This window comes from Oncorhynchus tshawytscha, linkage group LG11 (assembly GCF_018296145.1).
Source record: "Oncorhynchus tshawytscha isolate Ot180627B linkage group LG11, Otsh_v2.0, whole genome shotgun sequence".
In the NCBI taxonomy this organism is placed as follows: Eukaryota; Metazoa; Chordata; class Actinopteri; order Salmoniformes; family Salmonidae; genus Oncorhynchus; species Oncorhynchus tshawytscha.
In genome coordinates, this window is record NC_056439.1 from 14,892,082 (window position 1) to 14,915,961 (window position 23,880).

The window sequence follows — 23,880 nt, forward strand, 5'->3', positions numbered from 1 at the left end:
TTAGAGAGTGGGCCCATAGCCTTGGCTCCCTGAGCGGCGCTGTCTTCACGCCCCATACAAATCTACAACGCCATGATGATGGCATTCTGTTACACTGCCACCAATGGGGAAGGTAATTAACTGCAGTGACTGAAATAGGAGAGGGGAGATGGAGAAGGCAAGAGCGAGAGACTGAGAGGGGGTTTGTGTGTGTGGTGCCAGGGTAAGGCTGGAGGGGTGACAGGTGGCACGGTTTTTCCCTAGAGGATAAACCAGTGGAGAGGAAAATTCAACCTCCTTCCTCTCCTCCTATCTCATTTTCCCTCTTCCCCTATCCTATCTCTCTCCTCATGTACACCTTCTTTTCATTGACAATGTTTCCTTCCCTCCTTTCTCCTTCAGGCCCTGTTCCATACTATCACCAACTCCTCTTTTCAAATCATCCCCTTTCACACACTTTTTTTTATTCCTCCTCTCCTCTCTTCTCTTCTCTCCTTCCCCTGTTTCCTCAGTAGCTCACTCAGAGTGTGTGTGGGGGTGAAACAGCCCATGTTTGGTTTGGCTCCACGGTGAAGTGAACGGTCTCCTCATGGCCTGACTGTGTAATTATCTGGGAGCTATACAGAAAGACTCATGTGAAGACCAAATTACAGCAGAGGAACTTGTTGATGCAATGAAAGCCGTTAAGTCCCAGGAAAACTCCAGGGCTGGGTGGCATACCAAACCTTTTTTGATGTACTCAGAGGACCATTATTTGTTTTTTAAACCACTCCTCTAAAAATGGTAGATTATCCAATTCTGAACAAGGTCTGATTTCATTATTACTGAAAACTGGAAACAAAAATCTGGGAAACCAGGCCTGGTATTCATAGCTGACTTTGAAAAGGTTTAATGTACGACTGGAATTTATATATAAATGCCTGGAATATTTCAATTTTGGAGAATCACTTATACAATGGGTTAAAGTTATGTATAGTAAACCTAGGTATAAACAGGTAAATAATGACTACTTCTCAGAGTAATAAACTGGCAAGGGGTGTAAAACAAGTTTGTCCACTATCAGCATATCTATTTATTATGGCCATTGAAATGTTCGCTATTAAAATCAGATCCAACAATAGTATCAAGGGCCTAGAAATCCTGGGCTTAAAAACATGTCGTTATTCATCTTTTCATTTAAATCCACAATTAGAATCCCTCCACAGCCTCATGGATGATCTAGATCATTTCTCAATTACAACCAAATTATGGTACTATATTACGTATTGGATCACAAAAATATACAACTTTTACATTACCGTGGAGTTTACCAATAAAATGGTCTAACGGTGAAGTGAACATACTTATATCTACTTATATTCTGAAAGAAAGAAATGATCTCATTCCAACACATTTCAATAGAAAGTTTGCAAAAAGATAAGATCTTGCTACCATGGAAAGGAAAATACCTGTCTATTTGTGGAGAAATCACCCTGATCAACTTTATGGGCCTATTTATATAATGAATAGGGCAGAAATTGTTTAAATGTTAAAGCTTTAGACCTCTCAAGGCTTTAGTAAGATGTTCAAGAATGGCCTTTTACCCTTTTATTCAGATTACAAGCGCACATTCAGGTATTTTAAAATGAAATAATCTCTCAAATATTGCTATTTTTAAAACGAGCCATATAAAGTTGGTTGCAAATTCAATTTAATCCCCTGGAAAAGACAGAACAAATATTACAACAAATATTATGGTTAAACTAAAATATTTATTTTTTGGAAAAGGTATAATATTTGTAAAGGATATCCTAAAGAGGGCTGTTGGAGTTATGTCACACACTTAGCTAACAAAAATATATGGAAATGTCTGCTCTTCTCAAAATTACAACCAACTAATTTCAGCATTACTGCAAAAATGGAGAGGTAAGTGGAAGGGGGAGAAAGTAAGGAACTTGTTTGTCGGGCATGCATTAAAGGAAATTATGATAAATCAAAAGTACCAGTTTAATATAAGGGCCGAAAAATTGAAAGCTTGTACCATAAAGATTGCACAATTCTTGGAAGAGATTTTTAATTGTACTGATTCCATGGCACATGGTTTTTGAATTGATGCACATGGTTTTTGAATTGATACACAAAACAGCGGCAGATTAAAAACTGAGATTATGAGATTTTTACTATGAGATTTGAAATGATTTTCCAAAATTCTTGCAACCAATAAAATGTTATATATATGGGGGATACAACCATCCCAGCTCTGCAGATTTAGCTGCAAACTGTCCACACTTATTCATTCAAGGATTTTTCTTTATTTTGACACATGGAATCATGTAGTTACCTTTTTTTTTTTTTTTTTACATAAATCAAAATATTTGAGATTCTTCAAAGTAGCCACCCTTTGCCTTGATGATAGCTTTGCACACTCTTGGCATTCTCTTAACCAGCTTCACAGGGTAGTCACATGGAATGCAATTCAATTAACAGGTGTCCCTTAGATTGTGGCTTCCATCAATGTATCTGCAATATTAAAACTGATCTACCCCCTAAAAAATAAAACAATTATTATCTGGGAGTTTGAGAGAGGAGAGGCTGCTGCCTATAGTGGATCTGGCCCGGCTCCCTCTCACTCACTCACTCACTCACTCACTCACTCACTCACTCACTCACTCACTCACTCACTCACTCACTCACTCACTCACTCACTCACTAAAATGCCCACCGGACAACCATCCAATCTCCCACCCACCCTATTGTGAGAGGATTATGCTTAAATGATGCAGGGTTAAAGTGTGTGGATGTGTTTTTGTCCGTGTGCCTTGAGCATGTTCATTCCTCAACAAACGACTGAAACACTGGAAACCAGGGAAGCTCGACTGCATGTAGAAATGGAGCACACTGCATACATGTCCACTTTAGCCAGTTCTAGTGTCACTGAACTTAATGTGCTGCTAACAGTTTAACTTCCTCCACTGCCCGACTGCCCCATACTGGGCTACAAACCAGTGATCTTCTCAAATCAAATTGTATTTGTCACATACACATGGTTAGCAGATGTTAATGCGAGTGTAGCGAAATGCTTGTGCTTCTAGTTCCGACCATGCAGTAATATCTAATAAGTAATCTAACCTAACAATTTCACAACTACCTTATACACACACACAAGTGTAAAGGAATTAATAAGAATATGTACGTAGAAATATATGAATGAGCGATGCCCGAACGGCATAGGCAAGATGCAGTAAATGGTATAGAGTACAGAATATACAGATGAGTAATGTAGGGTATGTAAACATTATATAAAGTGGAATTGTTTAAAGTGGCTTGTGATACATTTATTACATATATTTTTCCATTATTAAAGTGGCTGGAGTTGAGTCAGTATGTTGGCAGCAGCCACTCAATGTTAATGATGGCTGTTTAACAGTCTGATGGCCTTGAGATAGAAGCTGTTTTTCAGTCTCTCGGTCCCAGCTTTGATGCACCTGTACTGACCTCACCTTCTGGATGATAGCGGGGTGAACAGGCAGTGGCTCGGGTGGTTGTTGTCCTTGATGGTCTTTTTGGCCTTCCTGTGACATCGGGTGGTGTAGGTGTCCTGGAGGGCAGATAGTTTGGCCCCGGTGATGCGTTGTGCAGACCTCACTACCCTCTGGAGAGCCTTACGGTTGTGGGCGGAGCAGTTGCGGTACCAGGCGGTGATACAGCCCAACAGGATGCTCTCGATTGTGCAAATTTCATCAGCCTACTGAGGTTGAAGAGGCGCTACTGCGCCTTCTTCTCCACTCTCTGTGTGGGTGGACCATTTCAGTTTGTCTGTGATGTGTACGCTGAGGAACTTAAAACTTTCCACCTTCTCCACTACTGTCCTGTTGATGTGGATAGGGGGCTGCTCACTCTGCTGTTTCCTGAAGTCCATGATCATCTCCTTTGTTTTGTTGACATTCAGTGTGAGGTTATTTTCCTGACACCACACTCCGAGGGCCCTCACCTACTCCCTGTAGGCCGTCTCGTTGTTGTTGGAAATCAAGCCTACCACCGTAGTGTCGTCTGCAAACTTCATGATTGAGTTGGAAGCAGGCATGGCCACGCAGTGAACAGGGAGTACAGGAGAGGGCTGAGAACGCACCCTTGTGGGGCCCCAGTGTTGAGGATCAGCAGGTTGGAGATGTTGTTACCTACCCTCACCACCTGGGGGCGGCCCGTCAGGAAGTCCAGGACTCAGTTGCACAGGGCAGCGTCGAGACCCAGGGTCTCGAGCTTAATGACGAGTTTGGAGGGTGCTATGGTGTTAAATGCTGAGCTGTAGTCGATGAACAGCATTCTTACATGGGTATTCCTCTTGTCCAGATAGGTTAGGGCAGTATGATTGTGATTGTGTCGTCTGGACCCATTGAGGCGGTAAGCAAATTGGAGTGGGTCTAGGGTGTCAGGTAGGGTGGAGGTGATATGGTCTTTGACTTGTCTCTCAAAGCACTTCATGATGACGTAAGGTAGTGATGCGGGGCGATAGTCATTTAGCTCAGTTACCTTCGCTTTCTTGGGAACAGGAACAATGGTAGCCTTCTTGAAGCATGTGGGAACAGCAGACTGGGATAAGGATTGATTGAATAACCAGCCAGCTGGTCTGCACATGCTCTGAGGACACGGCCGGGGATGCCGTCTGGGCCTGCAGCCTTGCGAGGGTTAACACGTTTAAATATTTTACTCACGTTGGCTGCAGTGAAGGAGAGCCCGCAGGTTTTGGTAGCGGGCCGTGTCAGTGGCACTGTGTTGTCCTCAAAGCGAGCAAAGAAATTGTTTAGTTTGTCTGGGAGCAAGACGTGGTCCGTGACGGGGCTGGTTTTTCTTTTGTAGTCTGTGATTGACTGTAGACCCTGCCACATACCTCTCGTGTCTGAGCCGTTGAATTGCGACTACTTTGTCTCTATACTGACGCTTAGCTTGTTTGATTGCCTTGGAGGGAATAGCTACACTGTTTGTATTCGGTCATGTTTCCGGTCACCTTGCCCTGATTAAAAGCTGATTAAAAAGTTCATGCTTTCAGTTTTGCGTGAATGCTGCCACCAATCCACGGTTTCTGGTTGGAGAATGTTTTAATAGACGCTGTGGGTACAACATCACCATTGCACTTGCTAATGATCTCACTCCCCGAATCAGCGTGTTCATCAATGTTGTTGTTCGACGCTATGCGGAACATATCCCAGTCTACGTGATGGAAGCAATCTTGACGCGTGGAATCCGATTGGTCGGACCAGCGTTGCACAGACCTGAGTACGGCTGCTTCCTGTTTTAGGTTGTTTATAGGCTGGCAGCAACAAAATGGAGTCGTGGTCAGCTTTTCCGAAAGGAGGGCGGGGGAAGGCTTTATATGCGCCGCGGAAGTTATAATAACACTGATCCAGGGTTTTGCCAGCCCGGGTCGCGCAATCGATATGCTAGTAAAATTTAGGGAGCCTTGTTTTCAGATTAGCCTTGTTCAAATCCTCAGCTACAATAAATGCAGTCTTAGGATATGTGGTTTCCAGTTTACATAGAGTCAAATGAAGTTCTTTCAGGGCCGTCGGTGTCTGATTGGGGGGGAATATACACAACTGTGATTATAATCGAAGAGAATTCTCTTGGTAGATAATGCGGTCGGCATTTGATTGTAAGGAATTCTATGTCAGGTGAACAAAAGGACTTGAGTTCCTGTTTGTTGTTATGATCACAACGCGTCTCGTTAATCATAAGGCATACCCCCCACCCCCCTCGCCCTCCTTCTTACCAGAGAGATGCTTGATTCTGGTGGCTCGATGAGTGAAGAAACCAGGTGGCTGTACCGACTCCGATAGCGTCTCTCGAGTGAGCCATGTTTCCGTGAATGTTAGTCTCTGATGTCTCTCTCTAGAAGGGAACCCTTGCTTTGATTTTGTCTACCTTGTTGTCAAGAGACTGGACATTGGCGATTAGTATGCTCGGGAGCGGTGCGCAATGTGCCCGTATACGGAGCCTGACCAGAAGACCGCTCCGTCTGCCCCTTCTGCGGCGCCGTTGTTTTGGGTTGCCGGCTGGCATCCGATCCTTTGTCCTGGGTGGTGGACCAAACATTGGATCCACTTCGGGAAAGTCCTATTTCTGGTCCTAATGTTGGTGAGTTGCCGTTGCTCTTATAGTTCCTCCCGACTGTATGTAATAAAACCTAAGATTTCCTGGGGAAACAATGTAAGAAATAACACACAAAAAAAACAAAATACGGCATAGTTTCCTAGGAACGCGAAGCGAGGCGGCCATCTCTGTCGGCGCTGGACCATACTCCTTAACAGCGTTCCAACAGGTTGAGCCACCCAAAAGGTACTTCTTGGATGGCTCCATCTGACATTGCAAGCTAGCTTTGGAGTTTTTTTGTTTAAAATTTCTTATCGTTGTTGCATTGTCGAGAGGGAACCGGCAAGTGATAATTTCGTATACCATGTGTATCCTGTGCATATGACTATTAAAACTGGAAACTTGAGTGAGCTTACTGTATGTTCTTAACTCCGTTACAATAGGATGGCTGATGCTAGCAGATGGAAAGGCTAATGCTAATTGATGACTAGTAGATGATTGCCAATGGTAGCTGATGCTAGCTGATGGCTAGTGCTACAGTGGTTGATATCTAATGCTAGCTGGCATCCATATAGCCACATCTGACTGGCTAAAGGAGAAGTCATATAATGAAGTGAGCCTCTGTTCCCAGACGGTGCTGATGTGGAGTGGTCCCCTGACGGTTAAGGGGGTTACAGAGGGGTACAGGGGGTTGCAGGAAGAGCCTGTGTGTTTTTGGCAGGGGTAAAGGGCTAAAGGGAGCTCATTTCACGCCCTTTTATTTGCACAGGTCCCAGGAGAGCGACATTATCAACTCCACCAGCTGGTTCACACACACGGCATGGAAATCACATTACACTTAACGGCCCTTCAGATGCAACAATGTGCTTGAGAGATAATGCTGAACGTGTGTGTGTTTTTGTATTTGCCATCTATTTTCATGCCCTGTTGGTACAAAACTGAGTCTGTTTTGATAACGATGATGGCGTTCATGACACTGCCGCTAACAATGACGACGTTGACGATGATGACCTTGACTTATGGCCATGATGTTGATGATTACGACGATGACAATGAAATGGAGGACGATGATGAGTAGTCAACCATTATTCCAATGACATGTGTCCCCCCCCCCCCGCAGGTGCACCGTCGGTCAGCTGAGAGACTGCGTAACCTGTGCTGCGCCAACAGAGGCACCTTCATCAAGGTGGGTCAACACCTGGGAGCCCTTGACTACCTCCTACCTGAGGAGTACACCTCCACCCTCAAAGTCCTGCACAGCAGAGCACCACAGAGTTCTATGGAGGAGATTCAGCAGGTCATCAGAGAAGAACTGGGGAAGGAGGTAGGCCTGGGGGGGTGGGTGGTAGATCCTGGAGTAGATGTGTTTGTATGTTTATTGATTGTGAATATGGGGACAGTGGAGTTTTTCAGCTTTGTTTAGCATTTTATCCCACTATGAACTAAACAAGTGGGAAGATTGTCTGGTGAAAAGCTTGGTAAATCAGGCCCTTGGTTCTGAAAGCACATTGGTTCTAAATAAGGACTGTTGGTTCCAGAAGCGTTTTGGTTATACTGTAGATGGCTCTTGTGTCTGTTTTGTTATGACAGTCTTTTAGACTGTGTCTGAGATGAGGTAATTGTTCTGTTATTTGGGCACGACTTTCCTTGGTCCCTCTGTCACTTTCTGATCTCGGTGTGTGCGCATGTTAGATGGTCCTGTCATGGTTAGTTGGGTTCACTGCAGCAGCCAAATTATCCCTCAGTCTCTCCTCTTTTCTACTCCTCTGTCTCCATGCACACACCTCTGTTTATGACAGAGTTGTTCAGTTGAAACGCCAAAGCTGTTTCCCACATCTCCTGGCTCTATTTAGATCAGGAATTATTGATAGTACAGAGAGGTGTAGCTTGGAGGCAGACAGACAGGTTGTTTCTCTCTTACAGCAAAACACTGATCCTGGACCTGATCCTACTCTTATTTTCAATGACGGCCTAGGAACAGTGGGTTAACTGCCTTGTTTAGGGGCAGAAAGACATATTTGTACCTTGTCAGCTCAGGGATTCGATCTTGCAACCGTTTGGTTACTAGTCCAACGCTCTAACATTGATCCTGTGATGAAATCATCCAGCCAGATGCACTGTACTAAACACTTAAGCAGACTTCTGCTTAACATTAAAGGCTGCCAGGCTTAACTTCATTTGTCCTGAGATTTTCATTAAACGTGTTAGCTACAGTATGTGAGTCAGAGGAGGAATTGAAGTTTATCTTTCATGTCTCACAGATTTCTGCTTCCTTACTCCTGAGGTGCTGACCTGTTGCACCCTCGACAACCACTGTGATTATTATTATCTATGAACATTTGAACATCTTGGCCATGTTATAATCTCCACCCGGAACAGCAAGAAGAGGATTGGCCACCCCTCATTGCCTGGTTCCTCTCTAGGTTTCTTCCTAGGTTCTGTCCTTTCTAGGGAGTTTTTCCTAGCCACCGTGCTTCTAAACCTGCATTGCTTGCTTTTTGGGGTTTTAGGCTGGGTTTCTGTACAGCACTTTGACATCAGCTGATGTAAGAAGGGTTTTATAAATTCATTTGATTGATTGATTTAACTTTGTTCAGTTGTCAATAAATGCCAGACATGTTCATTGTGAATTTAAAGTTTCAACAGCTGTCTACTTTATTATAAATTATTTTATTATTGGTAATTTAGAAAACTACCTCAATGTCTTTCTAACTCGTCTGTTGTTCCTCATATGGTTAGAAAAGTTTTAGAACTCTTTTTACAGATTACTCTCGTGTGTGTGTATTGCAGGTCTGCTGCGGCAGATATTACTTTGTCTTTGTTTCCAGACAGCTTATGAAGTCAAATCAGGGTAGGCTATTTGTGTGAGAAGGCATTCATTGGCAGGCCTATTCTAGATTTTTCCCGGTACTCACATCATCATTCAGTGCCTCGGAAGAGATTAAGGTTGTACGAGCAGCAAGGCGTGACATCCACACACATTTCCTGCTCCTGAATATGTGTAAATACCTTCTCTCTAAATACAGGGTAGGGAATTATCAATATGTTGCCTCTGATAGTCCCGACACACACATTGTGTGTGTATTTGCGCCACACACAATATGAGTGTCAGGTATCACAACGACAGTAAGGGACTGGTACTTTAGATAGCTACATTTTTTACCCTGGGTGAGTGGTACTAAAACATACCAGCGACATTTTGTAATTATACTATACCATTGATGTGCTGAGGTCGTGAACTCTGTCACATGGTCGTGGACGTGGACAATTATGTTCAGAGGGCCTACAATGTGTTTCATGCAGGTTTACTGCTTAAGACATCACTTCCTGAGAGCAGACTTGGGGCAGAATTTTTATCTCCTTCTCTCTCCGTCTCTCTGTGTGTTTCTTTTTAATCCTCCAGATTTACCAAATGCACCACCAAAATACAACATTTGACCCTCCTTTTCTGTTAAAAGCCAGAGCACGTCTCGCTCTAGCAGACTGTTAAGACCTTGCACCCTTTACTGTAGCATCCTTGAAGAAGGTGTGCCTCTTGGAGGAAATTATACTTTTATTATTTGGGCCGTAAAAGTCCTTGTTTTTATGAATTTTAGATTAATATGAAAGAGGTGTGCTTGAATTAGGAATTGTTCAGGCTTCAAGTTGGCTCAAAATAGGCTATTGCTGCTGTGGCAGGAAGGGAGCGTTCAGTGGCTGGCAGGAGTGTGTTTGTTTTTCGATTAGTTTGTTTAGTTTGTGTTTTGCCGCTGCTCCCTCATGCACAACCTCTTTACTGACTGAGTGAACCACATTAATCAGTGTCTCACACATACACGCACACACACACACACACACATCATGGGACTTATGGAGAAGGAGGGGTGAACTATGATAGAGGGAGGAGCACCATGTAGTGACTTCGGAACGTATTCACACCCCTTGACTTTTTCCGTGTTTTGATGTCGAAAATCTAAAATTGATTACATTTAGATTTTTTTTTTGTCATTGTCCTACACACAATACCCCATAATGTCAAAGTGGAATTATGTTTTTTTTTTATGTTTACAAATTAATTAAAAGCTGAAATGTCTTTCGTCAATAAGTATTCAACCCCTTTGTTATGACATCCTAAATAAGTTCAGGAGGTCACATAATTTGCATGGACAATAACAGTATTTTTTTAATGACTACCTTATCTCTATCCCCCAAACATACAATTATCTGTAAGGTCCCTCAGTCGAGCAATGAATTTCAAACACAGATTCAACCACAAGACCAGGGAGGGTTTTCATTGCCTTGCAAAAATCAAATCAAATCAAATCAAATTTTATTTGTCACATACACATGGTTAGCAGATGTTAATGCGAGTGTAGCGAAATGCTTGTGCTTCTAGTTCCGACAATGCAGTAATAACGAGCAAGTAATCTAACTAACAATTCCAAAAAAACTACTGTCTTATACACAGTGTAAGGGGATAAAGAATATGTACATAAGGATATATGAATGAGTGATGGTACAGAGCAGCATAGGCAAGATACAGTAGATGATATCGAGTACAGTATATACATATGAGATAAGTATGTAAACCAAGTGGCATAGTTAAAGTGGCTAGTGATACATGTATTACATAAGGATGCAGTCGATGATATAGAGTACATTATCAACGTATGCATATGAGATGAACAATGTAGGGTAAGTAACATTATATAAGGTAGCATTGTTTAAAGTGGCTAGTGATATATTTACATCATTTCCCATCAATTCCCATGATTAAAGTGGCTGGAGTAGAGTCAGTGTCATTGACAGTGTGTTGGCAGTAGCCACTCAATGTTAGTGGTGGCTGTTTAACAGTCTGATGGCCTTGAGATAGAAGCTGTTTTTCAGTCTCTCGGTCCCAGCTTTGATGCACCTGTACTGACCTCGCCTTCTGGATGACAGCGGGGTGAACAGGCAGTGGCTCGGGTGGTTGATGTCCTTGATGATCTTTATGGCCTTCCTGTAGCATCGGGTGGTGTAGGTGTCCTGGAAGGCAGGTAGTTTGCCCCCGGTGATGCGTTGTGCAGACCTCACTACCCTCTGGAGAGCCTTACGGTTGAGGGCGGTGCAAAGAAGTGCACCTATTGGTAAATGGGTAAAAGTTTAAAAAGCAGACGCTGATTATTCCTTTGAGCATGGTGAAGTTATTAATTACACTTTGGATGGTGTATCAATACACCCAGTCATTACAAATATACAGGCGTCCTTCCTAACTCAGTTGCCGGAGAGGAAAGAAACCACTCATGGTGATTTTAAAACAGAGTTTAATGGCTGTGATAGGAGAAACCGGAGGATGGATCATCATCATTGTAGGTACTCCAACATTAACCTATTTGACAGAGTGAAAAAAAGGTGGTACAGAATAAAAATATTCCAAACCATGCATCCTGTTTGCAACAAGGCACATTTTTGGGGGTAATTCCAATACGACACATTATGGAGTACCACTCTCCATATTTTCAAGCATAGTGGTTGCTGCATCATATTATGGGTATGTTTTAATCGTTTAGGACTGGGGAGCTTTTCAGGATAAAAAAGAAACGGAATGGAGCTAAGCACAGGTAGAATCCTTGAGGAAAACCTGGTTCAGTCTGCTTTCCACCAGACACTGGGAGATTAATTCACCTTTCAACAGGACAATAACCTAAAACACAAGGCCAAATCTACACTGGAGTTGCTTACCAAGAAGACAATGAATGTTCCTGAGTGGCTGAGCTACAGTTTTGACTTGCATCTAGTTGAAAATCTATGGCAAGACCTGAAAATGGTTCTCTAGCAATGATCAGCAACCAATTTGACAGAGCTTTGAAGAATTTTGAGAAGAATAATGGGTCAATGTTAGGCAATCCAGGTGTGGAAAGCTCTTTTGAGACCTACCTAAAAAGTCTCTCAGCTGTAATCGCTGCCAAAGGTGCTGCTACAATGTATTACTCACAGGTGTGAATACTTAAGTAAATTAGATTACTTTATTTCATTTTCAATCAATTTGCAAAAATGTCTAAACATGTTTTCACTTTGTCATTATGGGGTAATGTGTGTAGATGGGTGGGAAAACCAAATCAATTGAATCAATTTTGAATTCAGGCTGTAACACAACAAAATGTGTAATATGTAAAGGGGTATGAATACTTTCTGAAGGCACTGTATGCTGCTGCCATAATTGTTTGATTATAGTGATTTAATATTACCATTTGTTGCTGCTATATTGTTTATTACAATTATTATGACCATTTGGTATTTATTCTGCCACTTTTACCCCTGTTTACATGTACATTCCTTCCTCAGTCCCTCCAGCACCCTCTACATTGGAATAATGGTACTGCACTGACCTGTATATAAGACATGGCGTTTTCGTGTTTCTTTTCTTCTTTCTCTTCTCTCGCATTTCACTTGTTTAATTTCTGATCTATATTACTACCTCTATTGTGCCTTTTACATTCAGCATCACTGCGTCAAGGGAAATCTACTATTCTTTCTAACAACAAAGATGTCTACATGTCTGTAGGCAGGGATCAACAAAATGGAGTCGTGGTCAGCTTTTCCGAAAGGGGGGCGGGGCAACGCTGGTCTGACCAAGCTGACTCCACACTCCAAGACTGCTTCCATCACATGGACTGGGATATGTTTCGTATTGCGTCAGATAACAATATTGGCGAATACGCTGATTCGGTGTGCGAGTTCATTAGAACGTGCGTTGAAGATGTCGTTCCCATAGCAACGATTAAAACATTCCCTAACCAGAAACCGTGGATTGATGGCAGCATTCGCGTGAAACTGAAAGCGCGAACCACTGCTTTTAATCAGGGCAAGGTGTCTGGTAACACGACCGACTACAAACAGTGCAGCTATTCCCTCCGCAAGGCTATCAAACAAGCTAAGCGTCAGTACAGAGACAAAGTAGAATCTCAATTCAACGGCTCAGACACAAGAGGCATGTGGCAGGGTCTACAGTCAATCACGGACTACAGGAAGAAATCCAGCCCAGTCACGGACCAGGATGTCTTGCTCCCAGGCAGACTAAATAACCTTTTTGCCCGCTTTGAGGACAATACAGTGCCACTGACACGGCCTGCAACGAAAACATGCGGTCTCTCCTTCACTGCAGCCGAGGTGAGTAAGACATTTAAACGTGTTAACCCTCGCAGGGCTGCAGGCCCAGACGGCATCCCCAGCCGCGCCCTCAGAGCATGCGCAGACCAGCTGGCCGGTGTGTTTACGGACATATTCAATCAATCCCTATACCAGTCTGCTGTTCCCACATGCTTCAAGAGGGCCACCATTGTTCCTGTTCCCAAGAAAGCTAAGGTAACTGAGCTAAACGACTACCGCCCCGTAGCACTCACTTCCGTCATCATGAAGTGCTTTGAGAGACTAGTCAAGGACCATATCACCTCCACCCTACCTGACACCCTAGACCCACTCCAATTTGCTTACCGCCCGAATAGGTCCACAGACGATGCAATCTCAACCACACTGCACACTGCCCTAACCCATCTGGACAAGAGGAATACCTATGTGAGAATGCTGTTCATCGACTACAGCTCGGCATTCAACACCATAGTACCCTCCAAGCTCGTCATCAAGCTCGAGACCCTGGGTCTCGACCCCGCCCTGTGCAACTGGGTACTGGACTTCCTGACGGGCCGCCCCCAGGTGGTGAGGGTAGGCAACAACATCTCCTCCCCGCTGATCCTCAACACTGGGGCCCCACAAGGGTGCGTTCTGAGCCCTCTCCTGTACTCCCTGTTCACCCACGACTGCGTGGCCACGCACGCCTCCAACTCAATCATCAAGTTTGCGGACGACACAACAGTGGTAGGCTTGATTACCAACAACGACGAGACGGCCTACAGGGAGGAGGTGAGGGCATTCGGAGTGTGGTGTCAGGAAAATAACCTACACTCAACGTCAACAAAACTAAGGAGATGATTGTGGACTTCAGGAAACAGCAGAGGGAACACCCCCCTATCCACATCGATGGAACAGTAGTGGAGAGGATAGCAAGTTTTAAGTTCCTCGGCATACACATCACAGACAAACTGAACTGGTCCACTCACACAGCCAGCATCGTGAAGAAGGCGCAGAAGCGCCTCTTCAACCTCAGGAGGCTGAAGAAATTCGGCTTGTCACCAAAAGCACTCACAAACTTCTACAGATGCACAATCGAGAGCATCCTGGCGGGCTGTATCACCGCCTGGTACGGCAACTGCTCCGCCCTCAACCGTAAGGCTCTCCAGAGGGTAGTGAGGTCTGCACAACGCATCACCGGGGCAAACTACCTGCCCTCCAGGACACCTACACCACCCGATGTTACAGGAAGGCCATAAAGATCAAGGACATCAACCACCTGAGCCACTGCCTGTTCACCCCGCTATCATCCAGAAGGCGAGGTCAGTACAGGTGCATCAAAGCTGGGACCGAGAGACTGAAAAACAGCTTCTATCTCAAGGCCATCAGACTGTTAAACAGCCACCACTAACATTGAGTGGCTGCTGCCAACACACTGACACTGACTCAACTCCAGCCACTTTAATAATGGGAATTGATGGGAAATGATGTAAATATATCACTAGCCACTTTAAACAATGCTACCTTATATAATGTTACTTACCCTACATTATTCATCTCATATGCATACGTATATACTGTACTCTATATCATCGACTGCATCCTTATGTAATACATGTATCACTAGCCACTTTAACTATGCCACTTTGTTTACGTACTCATCTCATATGTATATACTGTACTCGATACCATCTACTGTATCTTGCCTATGCTGCTCTGTACCATCACTCATTCATATATCCTTACGTACATATTCTTTATCCCCTTACACTGTGTATAAGACAGTAGTTTTGGAATTGTTAGTTAGATTACTTGTTGGTTATTACTGCATTGTCGGAACTAGAAGCACAAGCATTTCGCTACACTCGCATTAACATCTGCATGTGACAAATAAAATTTGATTTGATTTGATACATATGCACTGTGTACAAAACATTAAGAACACCTGCTCTTTCCATGACATCGACTGACCAGTTGAATGCTATGACCCCTTATTTATGTCACTTGTTAAATCCACTTCAATCGCACAACTAGATATTAGAAAGATGGTTTTTAATGTCTTGCACACTCAGTATATTTCAGGATGTTGTGTATCCCTGGAAATAATCAGAATTCATGTAAACATGACAGTTTTGAAAACATAGTTTGTCCAAAAAAGTGGTCTTTTGGCACAACTTTCCCGGGTATGGGGTAAGTGGAGAATAGGGACAGGGTAAGTTGAGCTGCCTTTGGGACAGTGGGTGGTGGTGCTGGTTGATCAGTTTAATTCATGGAATGGGGGTGTGGTATATTGTATATTGTAAATGTATGCATCCCTTCAGATTTACAATGAGTGTAGAAAACATCAGGAATACCTTCCTTATATTGAGTTGCACCCCCTTTCCCCCTCAGAACAGCCTCATTTCGTAGGGGCATGGATTCTACAAGGTGTCAAATGTTCTACAGGGATGCTAGCCCATGTTGACTCCAATGCTTTCCACAGTTGTGTCAAGTTGTCTGGATGTCCATTGGGTGTGATGGACCATTCTTGATATTCGCGGGAAACTGTTGAGCGTGAAAAACCCAGCAACGTTGCAGTTCTCGACACACTGAAACCGGTGTGCCTGGCACCTATTACCATACCCCGTTCAAAGGCACTGAAGTATTTTGTCTTGCCCATTCACCCTTTGAATAGCACACATGCACAATCCATGTCTCAATTGTCTCAAGGTTTAAGCATCCTTCTTTAACCCCATCTCCTCCCCTTCATCTACACCTATTGAAGTGGATTTAACAAGATTCATCAATAATGGATCACAGCGCTCACTTGGATTCATCTGTTCTGTCTATGCCATTGACAGAGCAGATGTTCCTAATGTTTTGTACCCTCAGTGTACATCTCTGTTCGATATCTCCTATTCTTCCATTCCTTGACCAGTTGCCTATGGATTGGCACATTGAAACAACATCCCTGTCCCAGACAAGTTCTCATCATTTGAGGCTACTAAGCCCATGAAACTGGTCTCTGAGATTCTTGATAGGTTTAGGAAGTTCAGACCCCGTGTGTGCCCTGCTACCATGGCCGCTCTTTTGTATAGGCAGATGTTCACTTCTTTTTTTTTTGTCAGTGTACCTCTTCTGTGTCATTCAGTCCATTTTTTTCCCATCTCTTGATGCTGCTTGAATGGACTTCTTCCCTTCTCTCACGTCCTTGGCTGCTCTCTCAAGAACCTCAAGGGGGGATAGACCCCTTCCTGTTTTGTGTTTGTATATATGGGGCATGATGATGTCTGCTCTGTAACAATAAAAATGCTCCATCTTGAGTTCATATTGCATGACACATTGCAAAAATACTTTGCATATTGGCCCAGGTCCAGATCGGAGTTGAGCGTGCATAAATGGAACATAATTTCCTTTTTTATGAGCTTTTCTCTCTCTTCGTATTCTGACCTTGAACTTAAGCTCGAGAATAGCATGCTATTCACCCACTATTCATGGGTGCTCAAATAAATGGTGTGGAGGAGGTGTGTATACAGATACGCCGTATTCTGACCTTGACTTAATTCCCCCCAATAATGCCACCACCTTCACGTGCGAGGAAACGATGAATAAGGTCTAGCAAATCCCACCGGTTTCTTGGTGGAAAAAGCATTTACTTAATTTTTTTCTGATTAGAAATAACACCATTGTCCGTGCACTGTAATTTACAACTTGATAAGAGCTAGGTCAATGAGTAATCTGTTTGGAGAAGGGGATTGTAAAGATGCACAGCTAATGTTTGAAGGTCATTTTTCCTTATGATGCCTGTATGTGAAACCAGCCATATGGAAGCAAACTGAAAATAATATCAACGTGATGTATTGCGTAGTGAAATAGGCTAGAAATAGCTGTCATGTTATTCAGAATTGTAATTGTGGACCCTTTTTATAATTTGCCTGGATGAAATTTGGAGACCTAAGCTGTAGGCGTCAGCTCGGGGGATCCAATCTTGCATCCTTACCGTTAACTAGTCCAACGCAATAACGACCTGCCTCCCTCTCGTTGCACTCCACAAGGAGACTGTCTGTTACGCAAATGCAGTAAGCCAAGGTAAGTTGTTAGCTAGCATTAAACTTATCTTATAAAAAACAATCAATCATAATCACTAGTTATCATCATGTGTAGTTATTACTAGATATTATCTAGCGTGTCCTGCGTTGCATATAATATGACTGAGCATACAAGTATCTAAGTATCTACAGATGACGTTGTAGACAATTGCAACATTTTCCTGGACCCATTTTGGCTTGTGAGTGCTACTTTCAGAAGTATATATAAAACCTCTATCATCACTTTAATGATTTTATGTGGACTGGACATCCAGACGTGATGCGTCAACTGTGAAGTCCATTATAAACACACAATGCTAACTAATAAGATAGGACCCGCCCCCCTCCCTGTCTGTGTCCATCTGTGTCCGGTCACATCATTTAACACTGCCTGAACGGTGCCAGCCTCAGCCTTGGATAAAAGAGAAGAACATGCTTTATAAGGATTGGATTCCAAAATATCACCAACATATGTCAGTGTGCTTGGCAGCAGCGGGTTGTCTTGTTGTGTCGGGCTATATGAATGTGACAAGATGGCTTCTGTTCCGCCCAACACACACCGCCTCCATCTACCCACGGCCACAAAGAGGGCATGCTCACCCTGTCCTTCCTGTCTCCATATGGGCTCTTTGGGCTCTTCCTCTTGTGACTCATCATCCTCTTTCTCACTGCCAAACGCTGGGGGTTAGCAAGTGACCTGCCATAGCCTAGGACAACCCCATCCTACACCACACACTATCCTATTTTATTTTTTATTTGACCTTTTATTTAACTAGGCAAATCGGTTAAGAACAAATTCTTATTTTCAATGACGGCCTAGGAACAGTGGGTTTACTGCCTGAATGACAGATTTGTACCTTGTCAGCTCGAGGGTTTGAACTTGCAACCTTCCGGTTACTAGTCCAATGCTCTAACCACTAGGCTACCCTGCCGCCCTATCCAACCCCTTCCTACATATTTTACATTTGCATGTTAGTAACTCTTTTCCAGAGCGACTTAGCGCGTGTAGACTATCACAGTCTTAGTAATAAATATTTTCCTCAAGTCAGTACTAGTAAGAAAAGACAAATGCGCATAAAAAAATAAGACTAAGACTGATGTCTTATTTAAAGTAAAGATTCACCCATTTTGAAAGTTATGCTGTTTTTGTACATCTCTGAGCAATGTTCTATCGATTCCCTGGGTCATATGTTTTCATGTGTATCTGAGCTATTGCTGTTCAAGCAGACAGAAATTTGGCTGGTATGACATGGCATTGCGATAAAGGCACTTTTCTAACACATGTTTCCTATTTGTCTGCCTCTTTAGCCCATTCGCTGCGGCACCATGCAATGCAGCGAATGTCAAACTCTGCAGGTTGAACAGGGTGAGATCGTAGACTCCTAAATTGATAGCTGTAAAATCACCTAAACAAACTGCACTAACTACTATTTCACGTTCTGATATTGACTTTGCTATTATTGTGTGTAGCTACATTTGCTAACTAGCGAGCCAGCAAGCCCATAGAGAGAGCGTTGCATTGTGGGTTTTAAAGTCGACTTGAGCTGCAAGAGATTTTCACATGTTGCTACCAACCTTATTATAATGACAAAATTAAGCACTTGTTCACAAAACATATTGTCATATGTAAGTGTTATTTAACACTGTCAATTATAGTAATGAGTGGTTTTGTGTGGATTTGTCCTTTTAAGATATTCTTTGAAGAGGTAGGATTTTAGACGTTTTTGGTAGATGGGCAGGGACTCTGCTGTCCTAGCATCTGAGGCACCATTGGGTGCCAGGACAGAGAAGAGCTTTGACTGGGCTGAGCGGGAGCTAACCTCCTGTAGGCGTGGGACGGACGGACAAGAGATTAGTGGTGTCAGAATGGAGTACTCTGGTTGAGATGTAGAGTTTGAGCATAGCCTGACAGTAGGGAGTGGCAGTTCCCCCTCGCCGCTTTGTAGTTTTCTCAGCAAAAAAAATATAATAATCATAGGGGTCAGGAATGAGTTGATGAGGTAGGTGAGGAATGGGAGAAAGTCTCCAAAGATATTCTGGAAGAGGGGATGGGGTTGAGTGGGCAGGTTGCCGGGCGGCTGGACATCACTAGTCATCTGGAGAGAGAGGGAAGAAAGAGGTCAAGGCGTAAGGTAGTTCTATGTGAGTTGGACCAGTGGACTCTGTAGGCTGAGTGAATGAGGAATGGATGTCATCAACTTTTTTTCAAAGTGGTTGACAAAGTCGTCCACAGAAATTGAGGGAGGAGAAGGTGGAAAAGAGTTTCCTGGTGTCGGAGGCATAGGCTTGGAATTTAGAGTGATAGGAAGTGGCTTTAGCAGCAGATACAGAAGAAGAGAATGTGGATAGGGAGTGGAAGGTTGATATGTCCAACGGAAGTTTAGTTATCTTCCATTTTCTATGTGCACGCAGTGAGTCATTCAGCCACGGAGCGGGAGGGGAGGTTTGAGCCGTGCAGGAGGAAAGGGGACAGTGGAAGTCAAAGTAGGCGGAAAGGGAGGAGAGTAGGGTCAAAGAGGGAGAGTCAGGACACATTAGGGAGAAGGATTTAGCAGAAGGGAGAGCTGATAGGATAGAAGAGAGTTTAGATTGCAACGTCACATGACCATCTGGGTGGGGGCTTAGTGGGTAGGGTTGGAGGAGAGAGTGAGAAAAAAAAAATAAACACATTTGTGATCAGAGACATGGGGGGGGTTGCGGTGAGATTAGTAAGCGAACAGCCTCTAGTGGAGATGAGGTCAAGTGTATTGCCTGCCTTGTAAGTGGGAGGGGACTGGGAAAAGGGTGTGGTCAAAAGAGGCAAAGAAATGAGTTGAAGTCAGGCATAAGGAGGTTGACGTCGCCCCGTAAGATGAGTTGTTGCCATCGTCGGGAAATAAGCTTATCAAGGTGTCAAGCTCATTGAAGAACTCCCCAAGGGCACCTGGTGGGTGATATTTGACAACCAATGTTAAGCTTGAGTGGACAAGTGACAGCATGGAATTCAAATGAGGAGATGGACAGGTGAGAGAGTGGGGGAAAAGGAGAAATGAGTAGCCCTGTGCCACTACGACAACCATATGCTCTTGGACTATGAGATGACATGATGAGAGAGCAGCTGGAGTAGCAGTGTAGTGTTCTCTGGGGTAATCCATGTCTTCGACAGGGGCCAGAAAGTCTAGGGACTTTAGGAAAGTCCTTTTAGAAAGTCTAGACCGAGGAAGTCAGCCTTGTTGACCGCCTATCGGCAGTTCCAATTCCACATGGGTTGTGCGTGCAGGGTAGACTAGATGAGAAGGGTTTCAGCCACTGGGAGAGGAGTGACAAAAAGATTGAAATCGCACACATACTTGACCAAGCTACAAAAGATCAAAATGAGAAGAGAGTCGTGTGAAGCCTTCCTCAAATAACTCGGCAGACCAACTTGGCAGAACGTCTTTGTTTCGGGCGGCAACACCGGCGCTTGATTGAAGATTGAAGTGCTAACACTAATTGCTGATTGCCTGGAAGAGGTGAAGAAAAACCCCCCCCCAACAGACACAGCCACCAAGTATTACAAAGTTATCATGAATTGACCTGAAACCAGTCCAAGTCCATGTTCCAATACTTCAGTCACAAGTACTGAGCATTCAGCAGTTCAAAGCAATGATTAAGTAGGCTATTGAGTAGAAGGGCAGCACTTAACTAGAATTTTCCTATCCAGACTTTAAACAACAACACTTATTGAAAGACAAAACATATACACTAGATGACCAAAAGTATGTAGACACCTCATCTAACATCTCATTCCAAAATCATGGGCATTAATATGGAGTTGGTCCCCCCCTTTGCGGCTATAACAGCCTCCACTCTTCTGACAAGGCTTTCCACTAGATGTTGGAACATTGCTGCAGGGACTTGCTTCCGTTCAGCCACGAGCATTAGTGATGGGAGGCACTGATGTTGGGCAATTAGGCCTGGCTCTCAGTCGGCGTTCCAATTCATTCCGAAGGTGTTTGATGGGGTTGAGGTCAGGGCTCTGTGCAGGCCAGTCAAGTTCCTCCACACCGATCTCAACAAGCCATTTCTGTGTGGACCTCGCTTTGTGCACGGGGGCATTGTCATGCTGAAATAGGACAGGGCCTTCCCTAAACTGTTGCAACAAAGTCAGAAGCACAGAATCGTCTACAGTGTCATTGTATGCTGTAGCGTTCATATTCTCCTTCACTATAACTAAGGTGCCTTGCCCGAACCATGAAAAACAGCCCCAGACTATTATTCCTCCTCCACCAAACTTGACATTTTTCACTATGCGTTTGGGCAGGTAGCGTTCTCCTGGCATCTGCCAAATCCAGATTCGTCCATCAGACTGCCAGATGATGAAGCGTGATTCATCACTCCAGAGAACACGTATCCACTGCTCCAGAGTCCAAAGGCAGCGGGCTTTACATCACTCCAGCCGATGCTTGGCATTGCATATGGTGATCTTAGGCTTGTGTGCGGCTGCTCGGCTATGGAAACCCATTTTATGGAGCTCCCGACGAACAGTTGACCAGGGCAGTTCTAGCAGGGCAGAAATTTGACGGACTGACTTGTTGGAAAGGTGGCATCCTATGACGGTGCCACGTTGAAAGTCACTGAGCTCTTCAGTAAGGCCATTCTAATGCCAATATCTGTCTATGGAGATTCCATGGCTGTGTGCTTGATTTTATACACGTGTCAGCAACTGGTGTGGCTGAAATTTTGATGTTACAGCCTTATTCTAAAGTTGATTTAAATAGCTTTTTTCCTCATGAATCTACACACAATACCCCATAATGACAAAAATACAGGTTATTAGAATTTATTACAAATCAACTGAAATCCTGTTTACATAACTATTCAGATCCTTTACTCAGTACTTTGTTGAAGCAATCTTTGGCAGCGACTACATTCTTGAGTCTTCTTGGGTATGATGCTACATGCTTGGCACACCTGTATTTAGGGAGTTTCTCCCATTATTCTCTGCAGATCCTCTCAAGCTCTGTCAGGTTGGATGAGTAGCGTCGCTGCACAGCTATTTTCAGGCCTCTCCAGAGAGGTTCAATTGGGTTCAATTCCAGGCTCTGGCTGGGCCACTCAAGGACATACAGAGACTTGTCCCAAAGCCACTCCTGCGTTGTCTTGGCTGTGTGCTTAGGGTCGTTGTCTTGTTGGAAGGTGAGCCTTTGCCCCAGTCTTGAGGTCCTTAGTGCTCTGGAGCAGATTTTCATCAAATATTTATCTGTTCTTTGCTCCGTTAATCTTTCCCTCAATCCTGACTAGTCTCCCAGTCCCTGCCACTGAAAAACGTATCCACAGCATGATTCTGCCACCACCATGCTTCACTGTAGGGATGGTGCCAGTTTTCCTCCTGGCATTGGGGCTTGGTATTCAATCTTAGACCAGAGAATCTTGTTTCGTATGGTCTGAGTCCTTTAGGTTCCTTTTTATCAAACTCCAAGCGAGCTGTCATGTGCCTTTTACTGGGGAGTGGCTTCCGTCTGGTTTTACCATAAATGCTTGATTAGTGGAGTGCTGCAGAGATGGTTGTCATTCTGGAAGGTTCTCCCATCTCCACAGAGTGACCATTGGGTTCTTGGTCACCTCCCTGACCAAGGTACTTCTCCCCCGATTGTTCAGTTTGGCTGGGCGGCCAGCTCTAGGAAGACTCTTGGTGGTTCCAAACTGCTTCCATTTAAAAATGATTTAGGCCACTGTGTTCTTGAGGACCTTCAATGCGGCAGGCATTTTTAAGTACCCTTCCCTGTACCTTGGAGCTCTACGGATAATTCCTTAGACCTTAGGGCTTGGTTTTTGCACTGCCATGCACTGTGGACCTTATATAGACAGGTGTGTGCCTTTACAAATCATATCCAATCAATTGAATTTACCACAGGTGGACTCCAAGTTGTAGAAACATCTCAAGGATGATCAATGGAAGCAGGATACAGCTGAGCTCAATTTCGAGTCTCATAGCAAAGGGTTTGAATACTTATGTAAATAACATATTTCTGTTTTTATTTTAAAGAAATTAGCATACATTTCTAAAAAACTGTTTTTGCAATGTTATTATGGGGTATTTTGTGTAGATTGATGGGGAAAAAGTGTGTAATCCATTTTAGAATAAGCCTGTAATGTGGCAAAAGGGACAGAGTCTGAATGCTTTCCAAATACACTGCATTTAATTGAAGTTTTATGCTAAAAAATGTATAATCGAACAAACAGTCCTTCGTTAGAGTTTAGAAATGAATATTCTCTCTGCACACTCAACAGTCTGTCACAGTGTGTGTCATGGAACAGCTTGAGAAGAAGCAGTGTTGATGAATACAGTAAACCAGTTGGCTCTTTGAGAGGAGAGCGTTCTTTTTTTCCTTCTGTTTTTGCACTGTTTCCATTTTGTGTTTGTTTTCCCCCCTAGTACCATTTGTGGTGACATATGCAGTCCCACTGTGTGTATCTGGACTGGTGCTTACTGTTGGCTCCACAAGCTGTCAGCTCTCCTCTCTTGTGAAAAGACTAAAAAAGCATGGCTCTGCTGTATGCTGTTTCGCCAAACTAAAAGCATGGCTCTGCTGTATGCTGTTTCGCCAAACTAAAAGCATGGCTCTGCTATATGCTGTTTCGCCAAACTAAAAGCATGGCTCTGCTATATGCTGTTTCGCCAAACTAAAAGCATGGCTCTGCTATATGCTGTTTCGCCAAA

The 23,880-nt window shown here is 43.8% G+C and overlaps 1 protein-coding gene across 1 annotated transcript in view; it reads left to right on the plus strand.

Annotated features, from left to right (window-relative positions):
• Positions 1–23,880, plus strand: part of adck1 (aarF domain containing kinase 1) — a 159,431-nt gene that overhangs the window by 62,526 nt on the left and 73,025 nt on the right. Inside the window, exon 4 of the mRNA XM_024436825.2 lies at positions 7,166–7,369. Coding sequence (XP_024292593.1) covers positions 7,166–7,369 — 204 coding nt within the window. The remainder of the gene's footprint in view (positions 1–7,165; positions 7,370–23,880) is intronic.